This window comes from Halichoerus grypus, chromosome 6 (assembly GCF_964656455.1).
Source record: "Halichoerus grypus chromosome 6, mHalGry1.hap1.1, whole genome shotgun sequence".
Classification (NCBI taxonomy): Eukaryota; Metazoa; Chordata; class Mammalia; order Carnivora; family Phocidae; genus Halichoerus; species Halichoerus grypus.
In genome coordinates this window covers 22,710,028-22,733,895 of record NC_135717.1, presented here as the reverse complement: position 1 = coordinate 22,733,895, position 23,868 = coordinate 22,710,028, and the positions used below count along the sequence as shown (strand labels likewise).

The 23,868-nt window shown below is 47.9% G+C and overlaps 1 protein-coding gene across 1 annotated transcript in view; it reads left to right on the top strand.

Moving 5' to 3' along the window:
* The window catches only part of VWA3A (von Willebrand factor A domain containing 3A), a gene marked incomplete at its 5' end in the record, with an annotated part of 52,366 nt that overhangs the window by 1,174 nt on the left and 27,324 nt on the right, over positions 1-23,868 (top strand). Inside the window, 14 exons of the mRNA XM_078074705.1 lie at positions 3,373-3,497; positions 3,597-3,674; positions 5,116-5,170; positions 9,212-9,310; positions 10,734-10,840; positions 13,266-13,391; positions 13,719-13,827; positions 14,058-14,123; positions 16,810-16,935; positions 19,515-19,650; positions 19,760-19,863; positions 21,176-21,256; positions 21,675-21,769; positions 23,565-23,684. Of these exons, the coding sequence (XP_077930831.1) occupies positions 3,373-3,497; positions 3,597-3,674; positions 5,116-5,170; positions 9,212-9,310; positions 10,734-10,840; positions 13,266-13,391; positions 13,719-13,827; positions 14,058-14,123; positions 16,810-16,935; positions 19,515-19,650; positions 19,760-19,863; positions 21,176-21,256; positions 21,675-21,769; positions 23,565-23,684 (1,427 nt within the window). The remainder of the gene's footprint in view (positions 1-3,372; positions 3,498-3,596; positions 3,675-5,115; positions 5,171-9,211; positions 9,311-10,733; positions 10,841-13,265; positions 13,392-13,718; positions 13,828-14,057; positions 14,124-16,809; positions 16,936-19,514; positions 19,651-19,759; positions 19,864-21,175; positions 21,257-21,674; positions 21,770-23,564; positions 23,685-23,868) is intronic.

The window sequence follows — 23,868 nt, the reverse complement described above, 5'->3', positions numbered from 1 at the left end:
GGTGGGTGGTCTAGAACTCAGAATTCACTCTACCATAGAAACTATTGTGATCAGGAGTAGTTAGGGGCAAGCCTGGCCTATAATCACCCACCTAATCTACGTGAGAGTTTAAAGATGGTATCTTTGAGATGACAATCTGTCAAAAACAACACAGTTTTAATGCTGGCAGTCAAACAATCAGGAAAATGGTCCTGTTTTACTTTCCTCAAGTATTGGCACTAATAGGAAAGTAATTTTAATTAAAAGAAAATGAGGAAATCTCAATAGTCTTGAGATTCTGGGGGATTCTTTCAATGATTTCAGATTTGATAATATGAGTCTTCACTTCATCTAATTTCATATCAAATACGTGACTTCCCAGGTGGACAAGGACCACTCGGACCCTTATTAGCCACAGCTGGGACCTCCTCTCCCTCACAAATGAATAGCAGTGGGAAAGAGAGAAAGGACTGTCCCAACACAAAGATCTTCCTACTCTCCATGTGAAGCACATATTTTAGTATGTAATCAGTATGCCCTACAGTCAAAATGTATGATGTCTGTGAGTTAATGGTGGACCTTCAAATATTAATCATACAAAATCCATGTCCTAAAACACGATGGATCATTTAAAATGCAAGTAAAACGGAAGAAAGGTGAATTATCAGTCTAAGGGGTTATCAACCAGGGAGTCGGTTGAGTCCTGAAAGATGAAGAGAGTGACATCTAGTGTTCATATGATGTAAAGCAGCGTCTCCCTAAGTGCCAGATGGGGACCATGCATATTAGGGGCTGCTGTTTAAGGGCAGAACATTAATTAGCATAAAACCATATGAGAAAATTATCTTTTTAGTCAGTTCCCCCTCAGTCCTTCATGAGGATAGCCACAGCTTGGCGCTAACGTGAGCTATGCAGCTTGGGTTTGAATCCCAGCCGTACCACTTACTAGCGTGACTTTGGGAAAATTACTTAAATTCTCTGTGCCTCAGTTTCCTTGTCAGTAAAATGGGGTAATGACAGAAACGACTTTGTAGAATTAAATGAGTTAATATATGGCCAGTGCTTGACACGTAATAAATGCTATTTAAATGTTTGCTCCATTAGTATTGTTCACACCTCTTTAACACTTGCTAATCTCCTTTTGAAACAGAGCAGTGGGCAGGCCTCAGGCACAGAACTGAGGGCACACAATAGTATCTAGCTGGCATATAATAACAGCATTTCATTTTTACTGAGTGGGAGATATGGATCATTGCTGGGGTCTGTTAACGCAGCAACACTCAAGGCCCCGTGCTGCTACAGCTTCAAACGCCTGTTTTACAGGTGAAAAAAGAGCCCCACCAACCTGCGCAGCATCACAGAGCAAGTAGATGGAGAACCCCACCTACGGCGCTCCTTTCTTCTCTCCCGCTCTCCTCTGGACTTTCTTCTTCCTGTGTCCTCTACCCTGTCTAGTGGAGCTCAATCAGCTACCTGCAGAGTTTTCAACCCCTTGTCTACCACCTCACCCACTACCGTGAGAACCCTGGTAGATACAAGCCCAAGGAGCACCCACCTAGGATTCGAGTAGGCGCCCGGGAGATGGGTGCAGCCATCTCTAATATAGATGGGGGTCCTGGTGGATTAAACAGTGGGCAGGCCCATTCCCCAGCCATCAGATGATGCTGCAGGGCAATTTCCATCATCCACTCAGCCGGCCTCCGTCATGATGCTGTACCACACCCAGAGGGAGTCCTGGCCAATTCTAGCAGCATTTACATCCCATGTGTATCACACAGGGATTGCGCTGGAAGCCCCATCTGAACCAGGCCTTGCACACCTTCCCAGCCCCTTCTCATGTCACATCACACGCTCCAACCGTCGTGGCCACCTTTCTGCTCTACAAACGTTCTGACCCCTTCCCCGCTCCATGCCTCTGCCTGGAATGAGCATTCCCTAGCTATGCACAGGGCCGGCTCCTCCTTCACCTCCAGATCTCGGCTCACAGCGGCCTTCTCCGACCCCCCTCCCCCGCCCCTGCAGAAGTGACCTCCCCGTCTCCATCCTACTCACTGTCTATCACATTTCCCTGCTCCATGTTCTTCCTGCAACTGTTCCTTTCTGAAACTATATACACTGATTTCATCTCTTCTCTACTCTCTACCTATTCACACTAGAATGTAAGGTCCAAGAAGGCAAGAACGTTTCTATCTTGTTCACACTGTAGACCTAGGACCAATGACAGCACCTGGTTCATAGAAGGGGTCAGAAACACCCACTGGGGGTAGAAGAAATGCCAGACTCCAGGAGAGGTGATCAAGGCCAAATGGGCTCAGAGCCTCAGGTCAGTTTTCTCTGCATTCTGGCTCCCAGAAAGCATCCCCAATCTTAAATGCCTGCTGTGAAGGACTTCAGCTCCACCACCCAGGCCACCACCCAAATCCTGAGCTTGGCGCTGTGTAAGTGATATGGGTGTCACCAGGTATAAGCAAGGGGGCATGGTCCTTTTCGTGGCCAGACTCCTGTGATGGTGAGGAAATTCTATATTTAAAACTTTAACCTGGTACTCCTGCTTCTGGCCTCCGGACTAGACAGGATAAACCCATTCCCTCCTCCATGAGCCAACAAATGTTTGTTGAGGACCCACCAGACTGATAGCAAGGCAGAACTCAGAGCAAGATACAGAAAATGCAAGTGTGGAAATAAACAAAGAGCACCCAAATGAGAACAGAGGCCATTTATTCCGAGTTTGCTTCCAGCAAGGGAGTCAGCCACCTTCACTTGTGTTTGGTAGAGAGGCTCAAAGGCAGGGAATCAGGAAAGCTTTGTAGTGAAAAAGGAGAAAGCTTCAGGTGTGCCCAGAAGGGCGGTGCTGGCATGAGGAAGCTGGAGGTGGGCTAACTAGAAGGCAGGCATCTCATGTGATTGGTTTTGAGGGCATATTTGGCCTTCTCTGGTGGGTCCTGAGCCGGATGTGGGATAAAAAATAGGAAAACTGAAGGTCATTGACCAAGTCCAGACCCTTCTGGGCCAGTTGCTACAGATGTGGTTTGGTTTTGTGGACTGGTTGCCACGGAGGTCATGGGGCGGAGTTCTGTGTCCTGTACGGTCTGGCCACTGTATTTCGGTCTCGCCCAAGGCAGGGTGTGGTGAGTGACCCTTGAATTATCTCGCTGCATATTGGGGATGAGGTGAGGGATGAGAATGGGTATTTCCAGAGCAACTGGCCCAGGACACAGGCCTCCTCATTCCTCAGTTCCCTCAGCAAGGTGAGTTCTTGAACAGACTGCGTTCAGGGATGACCCATCGGAGTTGGCAGCCCTTGGGCATCTGTGTGGAGGGGGAACCTAGGGCGTCCTCAGCCTTGCCCTCTCTTTCCCCAGTTTTCTGTTTGACTCTGGCTCTGTCTCGCAGAGGCTGCAGAGAGATGAGACCAAACCCTCGGCTTGGGAGGACTCGGAAGACTGGCTTTCCAGGCACAGTTTACAGTTTGAGAGGCTCACCCTGGCTGACCTGCTTAGCCAACGCACCGCCGTGCTGTGAGTCTGGCACCATTCCCTTCACCCCCAAGCCTGCGAGCCTGGCAACACCCCACTCCCCGGCCCCAGAGACCCCTTCTTAAGACTTTGCTTCTTCAGGGAGGAGGGCAGCAATATCATGAGGAAAGTGTACTTCTCCACCCAGATCATCCACCAATTTGAATCCAAGCTTTCTGAGTAAGTACGAGAGCTCAAGAATTTCTTCATTTCAGCAGCCTGAAAGTAACTTTGTTCAGGGGCGCGTGGGGGGCTCAGTTGGTAAGCATCCTCTTGATTTCGGTTCTAGTCGTGATCTCAGGGTCATGAGATCGGGCCCCACGTCAGCTCCGTGCTCGGTGTGGAGTCTGCTTGAGATTCTCTCTCTCTCCTCCCTCTGCCCCTCCCCCCCACTCACACTCTCTCACTCTCTAAAATAAATAAATAAATAAATAAATAAATAAATAAAATCCTTAAAAAAATGATTTTGTTCCAACAACAACCTCTGGGTTCTTGGGCAGGTCCCTCCCACCTCTAGTCCTAATGGCCTCTTTCATCAAATAAAGAAATTGGACCATACCGGTTTTTCTCAGCCTTTTCAAATCCATGGGCCCTTTGGATGAGCGCATAAAACCTCACATCATCATCTGAGGTATAATAGTTAAATGACCACTTTCAATGACAGATTGGTTGGGCTTATACTTTTGCAAATTATGTCAAAAATATGCAGGCTACCCACTCCCAAACCAGATTTTCCGAGCACATATATACATTCCATCCCCAATGTAGCAATCTATGATCCATGATCACTGTTTGCCTGAAGTTTCTTAAAAGGCTATAATAATAATTAATACCTGTCATTTATTAATGTGTCAGGAATTCTGCTAAGGCCTGCGTGCATTATCTTGTTTAATCCTCACAACAACCGGAAATACATTACTCTCAAGCCAAATATCCAAAATTCAATTGACAACTGACCAATTTGCCAGATTTATCAAAACATTTTAACTGTAACTTTTTTTTTTAAGATTTTATTTATTTGAGAGAAAGACAGCACAGAGGGAGAGGGATAAGCAGACTCCCGGCTGAGCAGGAAGCCCTATGTGGGGCTCGATCCCAGGACCCTGGGATCGTGACCTGGGCCGAAGGCAGAGGCTTAACTGAGCCACCCAAGGGCCTCTTAACTGTAACTTTTATAGCAATTTTTATCAGGTATGAAGGTCCAGAGGTCTTGTTTGCCGTTTTGTAGGCTCCCAAATCCCACCTGCCCTCAATGAGGGCAGTTCAGTTGAATTCAAGTGATGAGTCCTGAACTTGAGCACCTGTTACATGCTCTCTCCGTCCAGTCATTGGATTGGTTTGCAATAAGGCAAGTTCAAGACGTTCTCCCGACTACTTTTTGGAAACTGAGGGGTTTTTTTTTGTTAATCAGTCCCCCGAGAACTTCCTGCTGAACTGCCTCCATTGGGCATTTATGATCATCTCCAGGTGACTAGCAAGTTTCACCTGGGGAGACACGGATTTGAGAAGAGCAAGACATTACCCCAAAATCCCATCCACACCTTCTTCCCATGTATGTAAGTGACTGTCATTCAGTGATGAAGTTGACCTTGGCTGATGAGTCTTTCTGGTATTTTGGCAGGGCTATTGAACTCTATCAACAGAGAATCCAGTGGCTCACAGAAAACAGCAGGAAGGTAAGAGACTCCATTCTCCACCCCCTTCTACTCATTCTGTCTGTACTTGTTACAGTTCTTTCAGTTGCAAACGACAGACCTTCAGCTTAAACTGGCTTAAGCTAAAAAAGGAATTTCTCAACCTACATAAATGAAAAACCCAAACACAGCTGTATCCATGGGCTCAGATGATGTCATCTCTTTGTCTCTGGGGTCTGCTTTCTTCTGGGTTGGTTTTATTCTTTTTTTTTTTTTAAGATTTATTTATTTATTTTAGAGAGAGACAGAGAGAGAGAGAGAGAGAGCACATGAGTGGGAGGGGCAGAGGGATAGGGAGAGAGAATCTCAAGCAGACTCCATGCAGAGTGTGGACCCGGAAACAGGATGGGGCTTGATCTCATGCCCCTGGGATCATGGCGTGAGCCCAAATCAAGAGTCAGATGCTTAACTGACTGAGCCGCCCACGCACCCCACTGTACCCTTTTCTGATGGAGCTACAGAGTAGACATGAAACCAGCCCAGACTAGATCCCAGGGAAGCAATCACTCACAAACCAACTCGTGGGTCCTCTGGGTGCTGACGCAGCCTGGGGTGATGGACAGGCCATCCCTGGGCCCACTTCCCAACTACGGTCAGCAAGGCCCTGGGCAAGTGGCCTCACTGCTTTGGGGGTCTGTTTCCACATTTATGGAGGAGAAAAGCAGGGCTTATAAACGAGTAGCGTGCTGGTAAATCTGGCCCACAGCCATGTTTTTCTTGGCCCTCATAGTTTAAAATATTTCTCGAGTTAGTTGCCAAGATTTAGAATTCTGATGTTTCATGTTTATGTCTGTTTTTAGCTCTCTCTTGAAAAATGGGAATATCTGGCATCACTAGGCTCCAATTCCCTCTTATGAACTTACCCAGTTATTTTACAGGATAAATGTCTAGAATTCCAATGGCTCAGTTTAAGAGAATGAATGTTTTCAATTATAAAAGCTCTAAAGGCAGTTTTTGTAAATTATAAAAGGAATAGAACTGGCCCCAGATTTGAACTCCTTTCAGCCCCTGAGGATTGGTAATGTCCTGGGAGGCCTCAGCGTTTGTTTGGGTCATTCAACAAATATTGATTGGACGACTACTACGTATCAGGCACGGGTCCCAGACTGAGAATAGAAACATGACCAATACAAAGGTCCCACCTTCATGGAGATTATAGTCCAGTGGGGGAGGACAGACAATGGATAATTAGCAATTCATAGGCAAGGTCAAGTTACTGGTAGTGCTATAAAGAGAAATGAACAGGGTAAGGGAATAGAGAGTAGGATAGAAGGAGGGCTATTTATTTAAAAAAAATTTTTTTTAAAGATTTTATTTATTTGAAAGAGGGAAAAAGAGAGAGCATGAGCGGGGGAGAGGGAGAAGCAGGCTCCCTGCTGAGGAGGGAGCCCGATGCGGCACTTGATCCCAGGACCCTAAGATCATGACCTGAGCCAGAGGCAGATGCTTAACCAACTGAGTGACCCAGGTATCCCAGAAGGAGGGCTATTTAAATAGAATGGTCAAGGAGGAGACATTTGTGCAGACACCTGAAGGAAATGAGGGCACTCCCATATAGAGATCTAGGGGAGAATGTTCCAGGCCGAGGAAACAGCAAATGCCAAGGCTCCAAGACGGGAACAGGCTTGGCATGTTCTAGAAGCGGCAAGCAGGCCAGTGTAGCAAGCACAGAGTGAGCCACGTGGAGAAGGGGAGGAGATGAGGCTGGAATCAAGAATGGCCTTACAGAGTGCAGATCTTATTCCACAGGTGAGGCCTTTAAGCAGGGGAGTGACATGATCTGACCTAAGTTTCAAAAAGATCATTGTGGCTCCTTCATAAATTGACTGTAGAGGACAAAGGCCAGGTAAGAATGGTGGTGACTTAGGCTCAAGAGCTAGGGTGGATGGAAGGAGAAATGGTGGACTCAGGGCATGGCTTGAAGGGAGAGCCCACAGGACTGCTGATGGATTGCATGGGTTTGGGGCCAAAGTGCCTGGGGACCTGTTGAATGCCATTCACAAGAGGGCCAGGTGTGTGGAGGAAAATCAAGAGGTCTGGGTTTCACCATATGAAGTCTGAGAGGCTTACCAGACATCTGGGCAGAGACAAGGAGCAGGCAGTTGAACGCATATGTTTGGAGTTGCCAGAGAGCTCTGCCTGCAGATGGACCTTGGATTATCATCAGTGTGCAAATGGTATTCAAATCCCCAAGACACATGGGATCATTTAGGGAGTGAGTGCAGAACAGTGGTTCTTAACCAGGGAGGGGGGAGCAGCAATTTTGCCCCCCAGGGGATATTTGGCGATATCTGCAGGAATGTTTGGTTGTCAAGACTGAGAGGGGAGGTTGCCAGGGAAGCTGCCAAGCATCCTGCAGTGCCCTGATCAGCTCCCCGTAGCAGAGGATTGTCCAGCTCAACATGTCAGTAGTTGAGGGGTTGACAAACCCTCGTGTAGGTAAGGAAGACGGAGCCCTAGCCCTGTACTTCTCAAACATTTATGGCAGCCAAATCCCTTTTGGTGGTGGGGGTGGTGGGGAGAGGAATTTTGTTAAAATGCAGACTCTAATTGGGCAGATCCGGAGTGGGACTTGAGATTTTGCGTCTAACAAGTTCCCAGGACGTCCTACGATGCAGACTTTGGGAGGAGGTGGGGGAGGGTGAGAAGGACTGGCCAGCAAGTGGAGGAAAAAGCAGGAAAACGTGATGTCCTGAAAGAAAAATGTACTTATTAAACGCTTCAACTTGTTACATCCTTGACACAGCGAAAGAGCGTCCTATACCACTCAGAATTAGCGAACGTTGAGAACTTACATTTGACCATTGGGTTTGGCAAGAGGGAGGTCATTGATCACCTTGACAGGTGTAGCTTCAGTGGAGTGGGGAGGTGAGAGCCTTAGTCTGAGGGAGTCACGGAGAAATGAGGGGTAAGCTAAAATGGGAAGCAGAGAAATGAGGTGGGGTAGCAGGAGGGAGGGGTGGAGTCCTGAAAGGTTTATTTCCTTTTTCAGATGGGCAATAGTATTTTGTAATTTGTGTGGTGATGGAAACCGTACAACAGATAAGGAGGATCTGGTGGTCCAGGAGAAGAGATGGTTACAGTAGCAAAGTCCCTATTTGGCAAGACAAGAGCAGGTGATGGGAGTCAAAGGGTTGGCCTTAGAGCTTCCGTAGTTGCTCTATAATGTAGATACATTGTAACAGGGGAAAAGGCCAAGGGTGTGGGCAAAGGGGCAGGCAGGTTGGTAGATTCTGCGTGGAAAGATTTAAAAAACAAAACCAAACTCTGGCTTGTTTCTCTTTTCTCAGTGAAATTGAAGGCAAAATCACCTGCGGAGGGAGCATAGAAAGGGAATGTTGAGGTGTGAGAGATATAAAATACCCCTCTGTGAGAGTAGAGAAAATTGGGCCTGCAGTAAAGTGGGATTTAAGGCAAAAAGCATCAAATGGAACCCACTGCCCCTAGAGAATCATCTGTCTCGAACGAATGAAAATCCCAGTTCACGATGCAGCTGTAGCAGGATGAACCGTCCTCAGCAGAGTCAGACTGCATGGGCACGGAGAATGTGCTAGCTGTTAGACACAGAATTAGAAACTCACAGAAATACCGCGGCAGCCGGCAAGCTTGACACATCTGCCTTTGATTGGTAGAGTGGGTGGAAAACAAATAAGGATATAGAGAAATGGAATAAAATCCGCTGATGTAATTAGACAGCCAACTTTGTATTTTACAAAGGATGCTTTTCTGTGGTCTCCAAATTTTCTTTAATGGACGTGGCTTACTTTATAAGGGTGGACTGTAAATATTAAGGAAAAAAAAAAAGACTTGTAAAGAATAGGCTTTAGGAGCAGATAATGCCCGGAACTACAGTCAGGATCGGGTTTTGCTTTTTTCCTCCATAAAATGGACCTGGCTTCTGCTGCTTTCTGAGGTCAGGGGTGTGTGTTCCAACGTCCACGTCACGCGGAACTGCCCCATGAGAGGGCTTAAGGGAAGCACAGAGCTGTGCTGGATGTTCCCACATGCCCTCTTTGGTTTCAGGCATTTGGCCTCATCAAGGGAACCAAAGTTGGTGTTGTCATTGACGTGTCAGCCGTCAGCAGTGGCTCTCAGAAAGAGGAATTCCAGACTGACTTCCTGGTAAGTCTCTCTGGCGCAAAGAAGTACCTGGAACCGCCCCCCCAGACACACCCCCTCCCCTCTGTGAGCTTGGCCAACTGGCTTTGTTTGTAGCAACTGCAAAATGGGGTGTTCTGCAAAGAACGGTTCACACTTAATTAGCACCTACCGTTAAGGAACTATGTCAAGTTCATTTTCAGTTCCTGTGTGAGTTTCTAGTATCCTCACCACAGCAGTCCCTACTAACTAGACTTTTCCGCAAGGGCCCCCAGTTCCCTGGAAAGAGGATGTGAAGAACAGTAATCGGTTGGACTGACTCCAGCATAGCATGGCACAGGTCTCCTGGCCTTTTCTGGACCCAAGGGCTGTTTCGTTTTCTTTGGCATGTCCATAACAAAGAAGCTAAGAACTCTGGAGCCAGATGACTGGCCTCAAGTCCCAGCCGCCTCTGCCACTTCTGGGCTGTGACCTGCTGCCTAATCTCTCTGTGCCTTCGTTACCTCATCTGTAAAATGCGGATGACAACAGAGGCCACCTACCAGGGCTGCCATAGGATGAAAGGAGTTCATGCAAGTTAAGTGCTCAGAAAAAAAAACTTTGTATGTAGCCTCTGTGCACTAATGTAAGGGGGCTCTTTTCTTATGGGAACCCCTAGAGCTTTGGATGTGATCGTCCAAGGACTCTTTATAGGGTTCAACATGGGCTAGTCATCCAGAATTGTCCCCCGTTCCTGGACTCAGCAGATGTCAGGAAACAGTGCTTCATGACAAGTCTTCAGGGCTGAGTTTCTACAGATCTCCCAGGTGGGCTGGTCTAATATTAGGCAGGGCAAGGTCTGTGTTGCCGGTGGACAGTCTACCTAGCCAGGAAGACGAGGGAGGAGCTATCTCACTGTTGGATATTCATCGGCTACAGCTTGAGAGCATCAGATGGGCTGGCCTTGTGCCCACTGCTACATCCCCACCTTCTGTGCTTTGGCGAGAAACCATTCCCCCCAACCTCTGTCCTCCCTCCCTGGATGCCACCGTGAAGGGTGGCCCAGGCTGAGATGGGTAGCTAAGAGGCTCATCCTCCTCCTAGTCTGTGACCCAAGTGTGTGGCAGCCCGAAGGAGCTGCTCCAGAAGAAGACATCAGTCTGCAGTCCCTGGGACCGAGGGAGGGCATGACCTCCCAGGGTGGTCTGCCAGTCTACGGGCTGAGGCCCATGCCCCGCCCCCACCACGCACACACACACACGGGCTGGGATGGGTCACCAGGGCACTCATCCCACACCCCCACGTGACTCAGTGGGCAGGAAGCAAATGTCACCTTGGGGCCACTAAGCGACCCCATCCCAGCAAGGCTGCCACCCCGGTCCTGAGGAGCCAGCCCCAGCATGAGGAGTGAAGCCAGGCCCCACGTGGCCTGCGGCTCTGGAAACCAGTATGTCCCTTTGTCTGTCAGGACCTCATTGAGGAGCAGCTGAGCCACAAGGAGAAGCTGTATGTCCTGTCCTTCGGCTCCACCACCAGCGCCCTCTGGCCAGACCCAGTGGGAGTCAGCTCTTCCACGTGAGTGACCTCCCGGCCTTGGCCAGGGTGTCTGCTTGTTCCTTGTCCTCCCCACATGGTGCTGTCTTTCTTGAATGAATACAGTGCGAACCCGAGACCCCAACAGGTAAGTGAGTACAAAGAGACAACTCACAAAGTGGAAACACAGGGATCCGTAACCTTCGGCAAAGCAGACAGCCTTGTGAGCAACCCACAAAATGAAAAGACAAGACAACGGCGAGGCACCATTTTTCTCCAGCAAACTAGCAAAGATAGTTTTGTTATTTTGAAAATAATACATCTTTAAAAATCCACACAGTACGAAAGCAGAGTCTCTCTCTCACCTCCCAATAACTGTTTCTTCTACCTACTTCCACAGTGTGTCACGTACATGCATCGGTATGCTTATCCTCTTTTACTAAAACATAAACAGGAATGCATTACCCTGTCTTGCACTTTGCACTTGATTTGAATGTCAGTCTCTCCAGTACACACAGATCTACCTCATTCTTTTTTAATGGCTGCATAGTATTCCACTGCATAAATGTACTGTGATTTAACTAGTCTTTTATTTGGAAGCTTCTAGTTTGTGGGTTTTTGGGAGGGGCGTGGGGGGGCAGAGAGAAGATGTGTAAGAATTTCTACTTATGCCAGTAAGTAAAAATTTCTTTTCCATGAAGAGAATATCCTTGATGGCCCACCAGGTGTTAGGTGCCCTGCTAAGCACTTTTCATGCACTATCTTATTTAATACTTACGGCCAGCACATGCAGTAGGATTCTTATCCCCATTTTGCCTATGAAAAAACTGGGACTCAGATTAGGGTGCTTGCCTGGAGTGGTAGAGCCAGGATTGGCTGCCAAAGCCCAGAGCAGATTCCAGGAGAAACCACCTGCATGCATTTCTGGGATGGAGGTCCCCTTGCCCAGCACTAGCTGTAAAGAGGAGCTGTTCTGGCTAGAGCAGGGTCCAGTTCCAACAGCGCTGGCTCTGCATCCTGCTCTGACAGTTATGGGGTGGCCTTGACCAGTCCTTGAACTCTTTGTAGCAGAGTGAGGCCAGGGATATCTACCCCTCACTCAACTCCTGTGAACAGGAGGTGAGGGATAAGCATCTGGCAGGTGGCCGGTACTCGGTGATGAGAGCGGTTTTTTCCTGTGGTTTCCGCTCCAGTTAGACCCCTGATCTCCGGGATGTCAGACCTAGAAGTCACCATGAGGTCATAGGCAAGAGCTTCTCACTGCAGTGATCCTAGAGACCACTTATGATTTTGGTCATATCTCTGCCACGTGTACTATTTTGTTTTGTTTTTTTAGATTTATTTATTTATTCTAGAGAGAGAGTGAGCATGAGTGGCGGGGGGGGGGCGGTGCAGAGGGAGAGGGAGAATCCTCAAGCAGACTCCCTGCCGAGCATGGAGCTTGATGTGGGGCTCGATCCCAGGACCCTGGGACCATGACCTGAGCTGAAGGCAGACACTTAACCGACTGAGCCACCCAGGCGCCCCGACGTGTACTATTTTAAAACATCAACTCTACATGTATTATTGAAGGGAACTATCAGTACCATAACAAGAAGCCCGTATCACTTGCCATAATTAGAATGCAGCCATCACAATAAATACAGTGAAAGCAAATAAACAATGGTATCAAATTCCAACTTGAAACCTATCGGCCTGGAGAAGGCTGTAGGCCTGGGATCTGCTCTCCCTTTGTGTAGAAGGGAGACTGAAAGGTTATAATAACGAAGGACAGACTTACTGGCCACGAGCTGAGATTTTTTTAATTTTATTTTCATTTTTATTTTATTGGTCAGAAAGAAAGAGAAATGGAAAGAGCAGAACTCTCTCACTGGTACGGTGTGAGATATTTAACCAAGAAAGCGTGAAGCCGCTTTCCCTCTTTGGGCTGGGGTGCATCCCAGCGCATGCGAGATGCAGCCACACGGCCAAGGCGCCTCCTCTTGGAGCCCTCTCGGGGTCAGGGGATGAACTCTGCATTGGGGGGAGTGTGTGGTGGCTTGGGGCGCAGAGAAGGAGCTTAGCCCAGAACCTCTGATCGCAGAGTCGCTGGAGTCCAGCCTGGTTTGAAATCCCAGAGTTGGCCAGTTGCTTACGGGATCAAGTCCTAACTCCGTTTTCTCATGTATAAAATTGGAAGAAATGTATTCCCCTCAAGAATTATTGTTAGCCTGGGGCGCTGGGGTGGCTCAGTCGGTTGAGTGTCTGCCTTCGGCTCAGGTCATGATCTCAGGGTCCTGGGATCGAGTCCTGCATCGGGCTCCCTGCTCAGCGGAGTCTGGTTCTCCCTCTCTCTCTCTCCCTCCTCCCCTCTGCTCATGATCTGTTTCTCTCCAATAAATAATTGTTAGTCTGAAACGAGCTCATGCCTGTCCTCGGCCTGGCACCTCGGCAGAGCGCTGTGGTGGGGTGTCTGCTGTCTTCACAGCCTCCAGGAACTCAGGCTCTGGGTAAAGGAGCTGCAGCCTGACGGAGGCAGCAATTTGCTACAAGCCCTGAGGAAGATCTTCACCCTGAAGGGGCTGAATTCTCTGGTGACCATAATGGGAAGCTGGTAGGTCTCCTTTCCTACATGGGTAACAGACCGCACGCACGAAGGGGGCTGGAGAACCAAAAACCATCACGCAGGACCCTTCACACACACTGAGAGAAGGATTTCGTTCATAGGCCGTCCGTCCCTAGGTGTTGGGCAGGGCAGCCAGGGCAGGCCAGGCCTGCAGTCCACTCTACCTTGCATCTTCCAAGCGACCTGGGACACTTAGACCTGGGACCACCACATAGGTGGTCAGTTAGATTTGGTAGATATTCCCATTTTCTCTGGAATGTCCTCCACGTGATTTGACCTGGGGCACCCCCTTTTCTTCTTCTGTCTTCTCCCCAGCCCAGATCAGCCTTCTGAAATTCTGTCCAGCTACATCCAACAGTCCACCATGGGAAGGGGCCTCATCACCCACATCGTCACCTACAAATGCAACAATCAGGTGCCCCTTGTAAGTACCTGGGATTCTCCAACGTTTCCCTTGGATTGGCCACAGCGATCTAGCTGGGCCATCTTGGAGGCTCCATGCATGGATAGCCCCCCACCACCAAGCTGTGGACCAGAACATGACTCTCCTTGTACCTGCTTCTTCCTTTGGGCAGCTGGGAGGTTCAAGGAGAAGCTTGTGGGAGTACCGGCATTGCCCCGGTGAGGATGCTGACCCTGTCACCATCCCCACAGGCTGTCCTAAAGAACCTTGCAGAAGCTCTTGGGGGCTACTACCACTGCTACAGCCCAGAAACAGAGGTAAGCCCTTCTGCCAACGCGCTGCCCCTCTCCTCCCTCCCTGCCTGCCTCCAAGCCTGTGCCTGGGGGACCTGGGCCAGGACAGACCATGCTATGTACTTGCTTCCCCTCCCTGCCGCCATGTTCAATGGGTTTGCACAAGTATAATCAGGTTAAGATGAATATGGGAAGAACAGGGACAGCATGAAGTCACAAGAGATCCTTTGCTCAGCGTGCATGATGAGTGGATTGCACACCAGTGAGCCTAGAGGCCTTTTAAAGCCTAGCTGGTCGAATCCTGAATCTCTATCCAGTTGTCATCACCATGGGGTCCAACCCCACCTCTGCTCCCACCAAAGCGGAGTCTGAAACAGTTGCCTCAGGTCCTCCTCCAAGATACGTCCCTGCCACTGCAGGGGACCCGCAGCAATCAATTCTGAATGAACGATCAGTTCTGTCCCAGTCCGCCCCTTAGTATCCTTGTCCCAGTTAATCGTAGCATCACACACCCTGTGTCCACACTGGAGGTAACAATTAGCAAGTGTGCATGTGGACCACTGGCCGATTGAGAACCCACTGTCTGTTCAGCTCGCAGGCTGTCTCGCCTGAAACCATCGGTAGCCTTAAGCCAAATGATATTTGTATCTTACAGTGTTCAAGCGTCACAAAGTCTAGCATTTCACGCCAAGGAGCCACGGTCAGACAACATTTTCCTTGGTTTACACCCCTTCTGGTTACATAATTTCCCAGACTCTTGTTTGTTGAGGCCACAGATCACAGGGGCTAGGAAGGTACCATAAATGAACAAAACCGGCTGGTTTAAGAAGCCTTTTTTTAAAAGATTTTTTATTTATTTATTTGACAGTGAGAGAGAGAGACAGCGAGAGCAGGAACACAAGCAGGGGGAGTGGGAGAGAGAGAAGCAGGCTTCCCGCAGAGCAGGGAGCCCGATGCGGGGCTCGATCCCAGGACCCCAGGATCGTGACCTGAGCCGAAGGTAGACTCTTAACGACTGAGCCACCCAGGCGCCCCAAGAAGTCTTTTATTTTAGGGGCGCCTGGGTGCCTCAGTCGGTTAAGTGTCTGACTCTTGGTTTCGACTCAGGTCGTGATCTCAGGGTCCTGGGATCGAGCCTGGCATTGGGCTCCTGCTCCGTGCGGAGTCTGCTTCTCCCTCTGCCCCTCCCCCTGCTCATGCATGCTCTCGCTCTCTAAAATAAATAAACCATCAAAAAAAAAAAAAAAGAAATATTTTATCTAAAAACCCGTGGCCCTCTTGGCTTCTCTATTGTTTTTCTTCATAGAGATATGAGTACAACAAATATCATTGTCTTATTTTAATATAAGCAGAAAACAGTAGAAAGATAACAAAAAACTTAAGCTGACTCAGAGGTGTGGGGGGCAGCAGAGAGTGGGTGGAGCTGTGGAAGACTAGGTAGCTCTTAACCCATCTAGAGAGACGCCTCTGCTCAGCCCTTGGCCCATCCCCATCGTTGCTCTGGAGGAGTGTGACCCCCATGCTGCTAGGTTTTCCAAGGAGCCAGAAATCTGGATTTGTATGTATGTGTGACTTCTTTACATTTTTTTAAATGGAGATGAAATTCACATAACATAAAGTTCCCCACTTTAAAGTGAATGATTAGCAGCACTTAGTACATTCACAATGTTGTGCAACCACCACCTCTATCCAGTTCCAAAACATTTTCATCCCCCCAAAAGAAAATTCTGTACCCGGGGCACCTGGGTGGCTCAGTCGGTTAAGCGTCTGCCTTCGGCTCAGGTCATGGTCCCAGGGTCCTGGGATTGAGCCCCACATGGGGCTCCCTGCTCAGCAGGGAGCCTGTTTCTCCCTCTCCCTCTGCCTTCCTGTCTGCCTACTTGTGATCTCTCTCTCTCTCTGTGTCAAATAAATAAATAAAATCTTTAAAAAAAAAAAAAGAAAGAAAATTCTGTACCCATTAATCTGTTACTCCCCCTGTCCCCTCCCCCACAGCCCCTGGAAACCACCAACCTGCTTTCTGTCTCGATGGAGTCACCTATTCTGGATATTTCATATAAATGGAATCATACACCTTTTGTATCCTGTCTTCTTTCCATTAGCGTCATGTTTTCAAGGTTCATCTATGTTGTAGCCTGTCTCAGAGCTTCATTCTTTGTTATGGCTGATTTATTGTCTAGATCCACAACCTTCTGTGTGTCCATTCATCCACTGATGGACACTTGGGTTATCGCCACCCTTCGGCTGTTGTGAACCGCTATGAACATCGGTGTACAAGTATCTGAGTCCTCGTTTTCAATTATTTGGGGTATCTACCTACAAGGGGAACTGCTGGGTTATATGGTAATTCTGTGTAGACTTCTTTGAGGAACCACCAGTCTGTTTCCCACTAGCAGTGGGCAAGTGTTCTGGTTCTCCCCATCCTCACCAACACTTCCATAGCCGGTCCAGTGGGTATAAAATGTTTCTTCGTATCTTTGAGGTTAGAAAACCCTTCAGTTATTTAATAACACTGCAGGCCAGTACTATAGAAATGGAACACAACAGGTTTGCAGGCTCTATCCGGCACATGGACCCTAGTTTATAACGTCTGGCTTAACCAATCCGCCCCTCAACTTTAGGAAATGACATGACTGCTTGCCCTTTCCTGCGTCGGCCATGGCTAGCAGCCAAGTGACCTCTAATGGCTGATTGCTCCTACTACCCCCAGGTCTACACCAGCTGGGACATGGACCAGCTGCTGGAAGAAATCCAGAAAGCCCAGAGCCTCCTGGGCCACATCCAAGCCTTGCGCCACAGGACCCCCTGTGAGGAGCTAACCAGCATGATGAAGGAGGTAGGTGGTGTAGGGGAAGATTCTGGAGCTGGCCTCACTCCATCCTTCTTTCTCACCCGTCTCTCTGAGGGCATAGCTGCCAAAGCCCCCATGTGCTAACAGAGAAATAAGGCAAAGCCCTGCCCTTTGCTATACCCCACAGCTCTGAGCTGCGTGGGCCTTCCACTGTGCCAGAAGGATCCTGATGGATTTTCTAACTGAAAAATGTATTTCAGAGAAAGGCCAGCAGGCTTCTGCCACCCTACCCACCTCCCACTGTCCCCTCCCTACCCCCCAATTTGGAGAAGGATGAACACCTCACCCACACAGAGTGGGCTGTCTTGAAGATGGTCTTTGCTACCCAGCGCTTCATTTGTGGCAAACGTCCCTGCGTGGCGACTTGATTAATGTAACATCAGCAAAATAACTCAGCCAGCTCATGGGTGTAGCACCATAAGAGCTCTGAGCTGTTTAGATCAGGCAGAAAACTTAACTGTGGACAGGAGGCACTGAGAATGTGCTTATAGCTTCACCAAATGAAGGCATGGCTGTGACGTACAGGACATCTTGGTCTGGCTGGACGCAGTGGAAGAGACACCGCGCCTAGAAACTGGAATCTTCCGATTCGGTTCCAGCTCTTCTACTGAGTATCTATAAATCATAACAACTGTTGTATTACAATTAGAAGAGTTCTCATATACTGAGTGCTCATTCTAAGATAGACACAATGATTAATTCTTTAAACGTCTTATTTTAGCATAACAACAACAGTCTGCTGTAGATATATTATTACCCCCATTTTACTGATGAGGAATCTGAAGTCAGAAGGCTAAATAATTTGCCTCAGATCCCAGAGACAGAGACAGATGAAGTTTGAATTGAACCCAGGTCTGTCTGATGTCAAAACCTCAGCCAGGAGTTTCCTACAATGCAATGCATGTATTACTCATGGTTTGCAAGACAGTTACAAAGTGGTACATGAATTAATTTTTTTTAATGTTGTATATTTAAAACTAGCTCATTACGGTAGTAATACATCTTCTTTCTAAAATTATTTGAGTACAAAAAAGGGAGTCAATTTTTAAAATTAGATCAAATTAACAATTAAAAAGCTTTAATGTTACACATTTGGTTTATTTTTTTATTTTTTTTTATTTTTTATTTATTTATTTTTTATTTTAAAGATTTTTATTTATTTATTTGAGACAGAGAGAGAGAGCACATGAGAGGGGGGAGGGTCAGAGGGAGAAGCAGGCTCCCTGCCGAGCAGGGAGCCCAATGCGGGACTCGATCCAGGGACTCCAGGATCATGACCTGAGCCGAAGGCAGTCGCTTAACCAACTGAGCCACCCAGGCGCCCTTGGTTTATTTTTTTAAAGATTTTATTTATTTGTTTATTTTTAAAAGTTTATTTATTTATTTGAGAGTGTGTGGGGGGGGCACAGAAGGAGAGGGAAAGAATCTTAAGCAGGCTCCACACCCAGCATGGAGCCCAACACGGGGCTTAATCTCATGACCCTGAGATCATGATCTGAGCCAAAATCAAGAGTCGGATGCTTAACTGACTAAGCCACCCAGGCACTCCTAAAGATTTTGTTTTTTTAAGTAATCTCTACACCCAACGTGGGTCTTGAACTCACAAGTCCAAGATCAAGAGTCACATGCTGTACCAACTGAGCCAGCCAGACGCCCCCGTATTTGATTTATTTTAAAAAAAATTCTAGGTGTGCCTGGCTGGCTCAGTCAGGGGAGCATGCAACTCTTGATCTCGGGAGTTTTGAGTTCAAGCTCCATGTTAGGTGTAGAGACTACTTAAAAGTAAAATCTTTAGGGAAACTTGGGTAGCTCAGTCAGTTGAGCGTCTGGCTCTTGATTCTGGTTCATGGTCATGATCTCAGGGTCCTGGGATCGGGCCCTGTACTGGGCTCCATGCTCAGCACAGAGCCTGCTTCTCCTCTCCCTCTGCTTCTCCCCCCGTTCTTTTTTTCTCTCTCTCTTTCAAATAAATAAATAAAATCTTTAAAAACAAAAGGGTAAAATCTTTTTAAAAATTCTAAATAACAGTACAGTGGTATTCAGATACAGGAAAATTCATGAAGGCGGTGCTCAAATGTCTAAAAGTTGGGAATTGTTGTTCTCTGTCTTATTTATACATGACTTATGACTTAACATCTCAGAACCTCAGGCTTTCAGTGTAAATGTGGGTGAGGGGAGGCTGGACTAGACCAGGGCTCCTGAAATGATCTAGTGTAGGAGTTACTTTTTACTTCTTCGAAGCCTTGTGTTAGGAGCTCATGGAGGGGCCACCTGCCATCTTGGAGCCCGAGGTGATGATCTTGATGGTAAGGGTGGGGAGGGGCCAGGAGGATGGACAAATCAAAGAGGAAGCAAGTTGCTGGGGACATCTTCTTACCCTGGAAATTCCAGCAATCTCCCGAGAAGGGGATGGGGATGGTGGGAGGGGAAGGCAGAACTGCCTTTAATTTACCTGGTAATGTTTTCAGATGCTCCACTTAGGGGACCTGGGTGGGTTGGGGAGACTAAGGGCTTCTCAGCTCTAAAATATGATTTTGTAATGAAGCCTTTTAAATTTAATTTAGATTTCCACAGAGATTGCAAAAGGTCCACTCACAGGTCTCTTGCCTAAACCCCCAAAGCATGAGGGTCCCCTCACAATTGAGTTCCCAAACTTGGACAAGACTTCTGCAGAATGGCTAAAGATCAATGGCCTAAAAGGTAAGTCCCCAAAGAGGGCAGAACCCAGGACTCAGGTGACTGACGAAAAGGCATAAACCCTCTGGGGCTTCAAGAACTGTATCTCAAACCCCACTGTTTATTTTTACAGCCAAAAAGCTAAGCCTTTATCAGGTTCTGGCACCCAATGCATTCTCTCCTGTGAAGGAATTTGTGCCTATTCTCCAGAAAACAGTATCTTCAACTATCCATGAGGTAACTCAGATTCAGAGTTCTTTCCAGTCCTCTGCAGGGGGGGCTCCTCTGTGACCCTTCCCTTCCTTTTTTTTTTTTAAAAAAGATTATTTATTTGACAGAGAGAGACACAGCGAGAGAGGGAACACAAGCAGGGGGAGAGGGAGAGGGAGAAGCAGGCTTCCCCCAAGCAGGGAGCCCAATGCGGGGCTCGATCCCAGGACCCTGGGATCATGACCTGAGCCGAAGGCAGATGCTTAACAACTGAGCCACCCAGGTACCCCTGACCTTTCCATTCTTAAATGTCCAGGAAATGAGAGTCATAAGTCAGAGCACGAGGAGCTGGGGTCTGAGGGCCTGGAGTGGGATGCAGGCTTTCCAGAACTTTCTAGAACTCTCATCACATCTAGTCTAACTGCAGTTTTGCAAAGATTTGAACCTGAACTCTGGAAGTTGGGGCAAGGGGAGCAAGTCAGGGATAAGGGAGCAAGTCGCCTCCTCCTTGAAGGTTTTCCTCCATGCACTCTGAACACACTTGCTCTCCTTGTGTCCTCACTGTACCTGGTACAGACTTCTGCCCTAGCTCCTATAATGTGTTAACGTGTGTACTTATTACATGTCTAAACCCCCACCACAGTAGGAGACTTTAAAAGAACAAACTCTCTTCTCCAACCCTGTATCCCCAATATCTAGTACAAGCAAGCAGCCGATGAATGTTTCCCAGACGGCTGACTGGGTGGAAGGAAGGATGGAAATGTAAACATATGGAACTATGGAGGGGAAAAAATGGAAGGATGAATGACATAATAGAATAGAAAAGGATGGAAGGATGGAGAAATGGAAGGAGAGCATAATAGGTGAAGAGAAAGGTCAATGGAAAGATGGAAGAACCAAAGAGAAGAGGGATAGATAATTGTAGCATCAGATTGATGAGTGACTAGGTGGGTGGATATGACAACTTGGCGGAAGATGAAAAATTAGATTTTCCAAGTGCCCAAGAAGGCCTATCCGGGTTCCCAGTATGTTTTAAGGTCTCCGACTCTGCTACTACAAAACCTCCAACCATAGCTTGTATCAAGACTCCGATGTTTGGAAGACCCTCCTCAGAAGGCAGCCTGGCTTGCTCTCAGGCATGGTGCACTCAGGGACCACTGTCCTGAAGGCCCTCTGCTGCCATGACCAGGAACGCATAATGCGACCCCAGATGTGCTCGAAGCCCATTTCCCTCTCACACATCTGATTTGGAGAGCCCAGTGCCCAAATTAAACTTAACAATCCTTCCCCGCATGTGCGCTGTTCACCTGCCACCCATCCTGGCCACACCTGAGTGCAGAGGGCAATGGTCCAGTTTGAATGGCATGACGGGACAGTGAAGAATGTTCACGTGGACCTGCCCTTCCTCTGTGAGTACCAGGTTAGTAATGGGTCCAGTTGGTCAGCATATGGGGTTTGGGCAGAGGGGACAGGAGGAAGGTGCCATGGAATTTGGAGACACCAAGCCATTGACCAAACTTCCTCTTACAAACAGACTGTGCTCTGCCTCCAGGTACCTCTGGAGCTTTCTCCACCTGCTTCCCAGGCAGGGACCTGTCAAACAAACAAAAGTCTCTGATCTTTTGGGGCAAGATCTGCTTCCTCTCCCCTTCCAGGCAATGAAATATGTGGACTCTTCTCTTCCTGGTCTTGTGGCAGACTCACCCAAGATTCAGTGAAACGTTTATACTGCCTGGATACCCATGGCCCCATCCCTAGAAGCCAACCTTGCCCCACAGACCCCTTAATCGGCCATCCTTTGGTCAGTCGCTCACTCTGTGTGGCCCATGGGTTTGCAGAAACAGCTCAGCAGAGCTCTGCGGATGTACGAGAGACGGATCGAGTGGCTCTCCTTGGCCAGCCGAAGAATCTGGGGCACCGTCTGCGAAAAAAGGTACCTTCCCTCAAGTAGTGTTCTTGTCCTTTGTGAGTCCCATGTGTGACATAAGCACTTTTCCAACTCATGAATTCCCTGTTGGTAGCATCAGAAACCATCCCTCAGATTAAGGATCAACCATCACTCAGCAGAACCCCTAGATGAAGAAGTCACCACTACCATCATCAAAATCAATACTGTCATCATTGTGTTACTCAGGATTCTTTCAGTTAAAAAGCAACAGAAATGGGGCGCCTGGGTGGCTCAGTTGTTAAGCATCTGCCTTCGGCTCAGGTCATGATCTCAGGGTCCTGGGATCAAGCCCCACATCGGGCTCCCTGCTTAGCAGGAAGCCTGCTTCTCCCTCTCCCACTCCCCCTGCTTGTGTTCCCTCTGTCGCTGTGTCTCTCTCTGTCAAATAAAATCTTAAAAAAAAAAAAAAGGCAACAGAAACCAAGTGCCAGTTGGCTTAAACAAAACAGGGAGGTCTGGTTGAAGGTAACTGAAAATTCTAAAATAGATTTGATAGCTGTCTTCAGGCATGGCTCCATCCAGGGGTTTGTGCGCGTAAAGAATCTATCTCCATCTCTCAGCTCCACGTCCTTCCCTGGTGGCTCTGTTGTCAGGCAGACTTTCCCTTCCAGGGGATAGCCTCTGGGGAAAGAAATGGATCTTTTTGTTTCTTCTCTCTGTTTTAAGATCCCTAGTCCCATTTGGCCTAGGTAGCAGGATAGCCCCTGAGCTCCCCACTTATCTTCTATCAGGTTAGCACTCCCAGGGCTTGGGGCAGGACCTGTCCAGGAACTATTCACTGTGGCCTGGGAGGTAGGATGTTCTAATTACCTAACATCAAATGCCCACCCTTCAAGCTTGGGGCAGGTCTGTTCCACTCAATTCAAGTGGACTGACGGAGGCAGAGGAGTTTTCCAGGATGCTGTTGTGAGGGGAGGTGCTGGATGCTGAGCAGGGAGAAACAGTTGGTGGCGTTTACAGAATCCTTGCCATTCCATACCTTCTTGGATGCATTACCACTTACAAAGTACCATACTATTCCACCCTTTAATTCTCAAAGCAACCCTGTGAGGAGTCTCATTATGAATAGTTCATAGTTAAATAGACCAAGGATCAGAGAGGTTTTGTGACTTGCCTAAGTCACACAGGAAGTGGGACCTGAACCAAGATCTTCTGACTCTAAATCCACTAGATTTTCTTTTGCTCTCCATAATTGCTGTCTCGTGCTCACTTTGGCAGCGTATACACTAAAAAAAGAAAAAAAAATTAAATAAATGGAACCATAATTGCTGTCTCAAAATGAGAGTGGACGGTGGAGTTGGGAATTGATTTGAAGTAGTGAAAAAAGGCCAAATGGGACTAGGGATCTTAAAACAGAGAGAAGAAACAAAAGATACATTTCTTTCCCCAGAGGCCCAGATACACCTAATTCCCCATCTCATTTGCTTACCTTGTTTCTGTTTCCCCTACAGAGCCCCCAACCTCTAATAATAGTGAATGCTAGTGCTTTAAAACAGGGAAATGTGTGAAAATCATTCTAGACAGCCCCCACCCCTTAAACCATCTCCACCGTGTGACTTTACTCCATGGTAGAAGCCCCTGGGAGAGAAGCTTCCACGACCCCCTTAGTCTACCGTTGTAAGCCCACTCCTGCTGACCTCACACCACAGACAAGATTTTGGCCAGCTATGAGTTTGGCATGCAAAACTCCCCTGGAAAAAACTTTAAATAGTAAAATGGAACAAAATAAACATTATCTGAGAGATTCGGTTCTCTTCTTAAAGCTTGTGTTTCTTTTTAGGGTGGTTATACTGCTGGATATCTCTGTGACCAATTCCATGTACATTATTCATATCCAGCACTCCCTGCGACTTCTGCTGGAGGAACAATTGTCCAACAAGGACTGCTTCAACATCATCGCGTAGGCTCCTAGTTCCCAGTGGGGGTGCTGGGGGCAGGGGTTGCCTGTGGTCCGTGCCATCGCGGGGCTGAGGTTCCTGGCAGGCAGCTAGATGACATCTCACCAGCACCCAGCATCCTAGGATGGCCATCAGTTTATCTGACTTGAATCATCTTGTTCGGGGTATTGAATAATTAAATGGTTG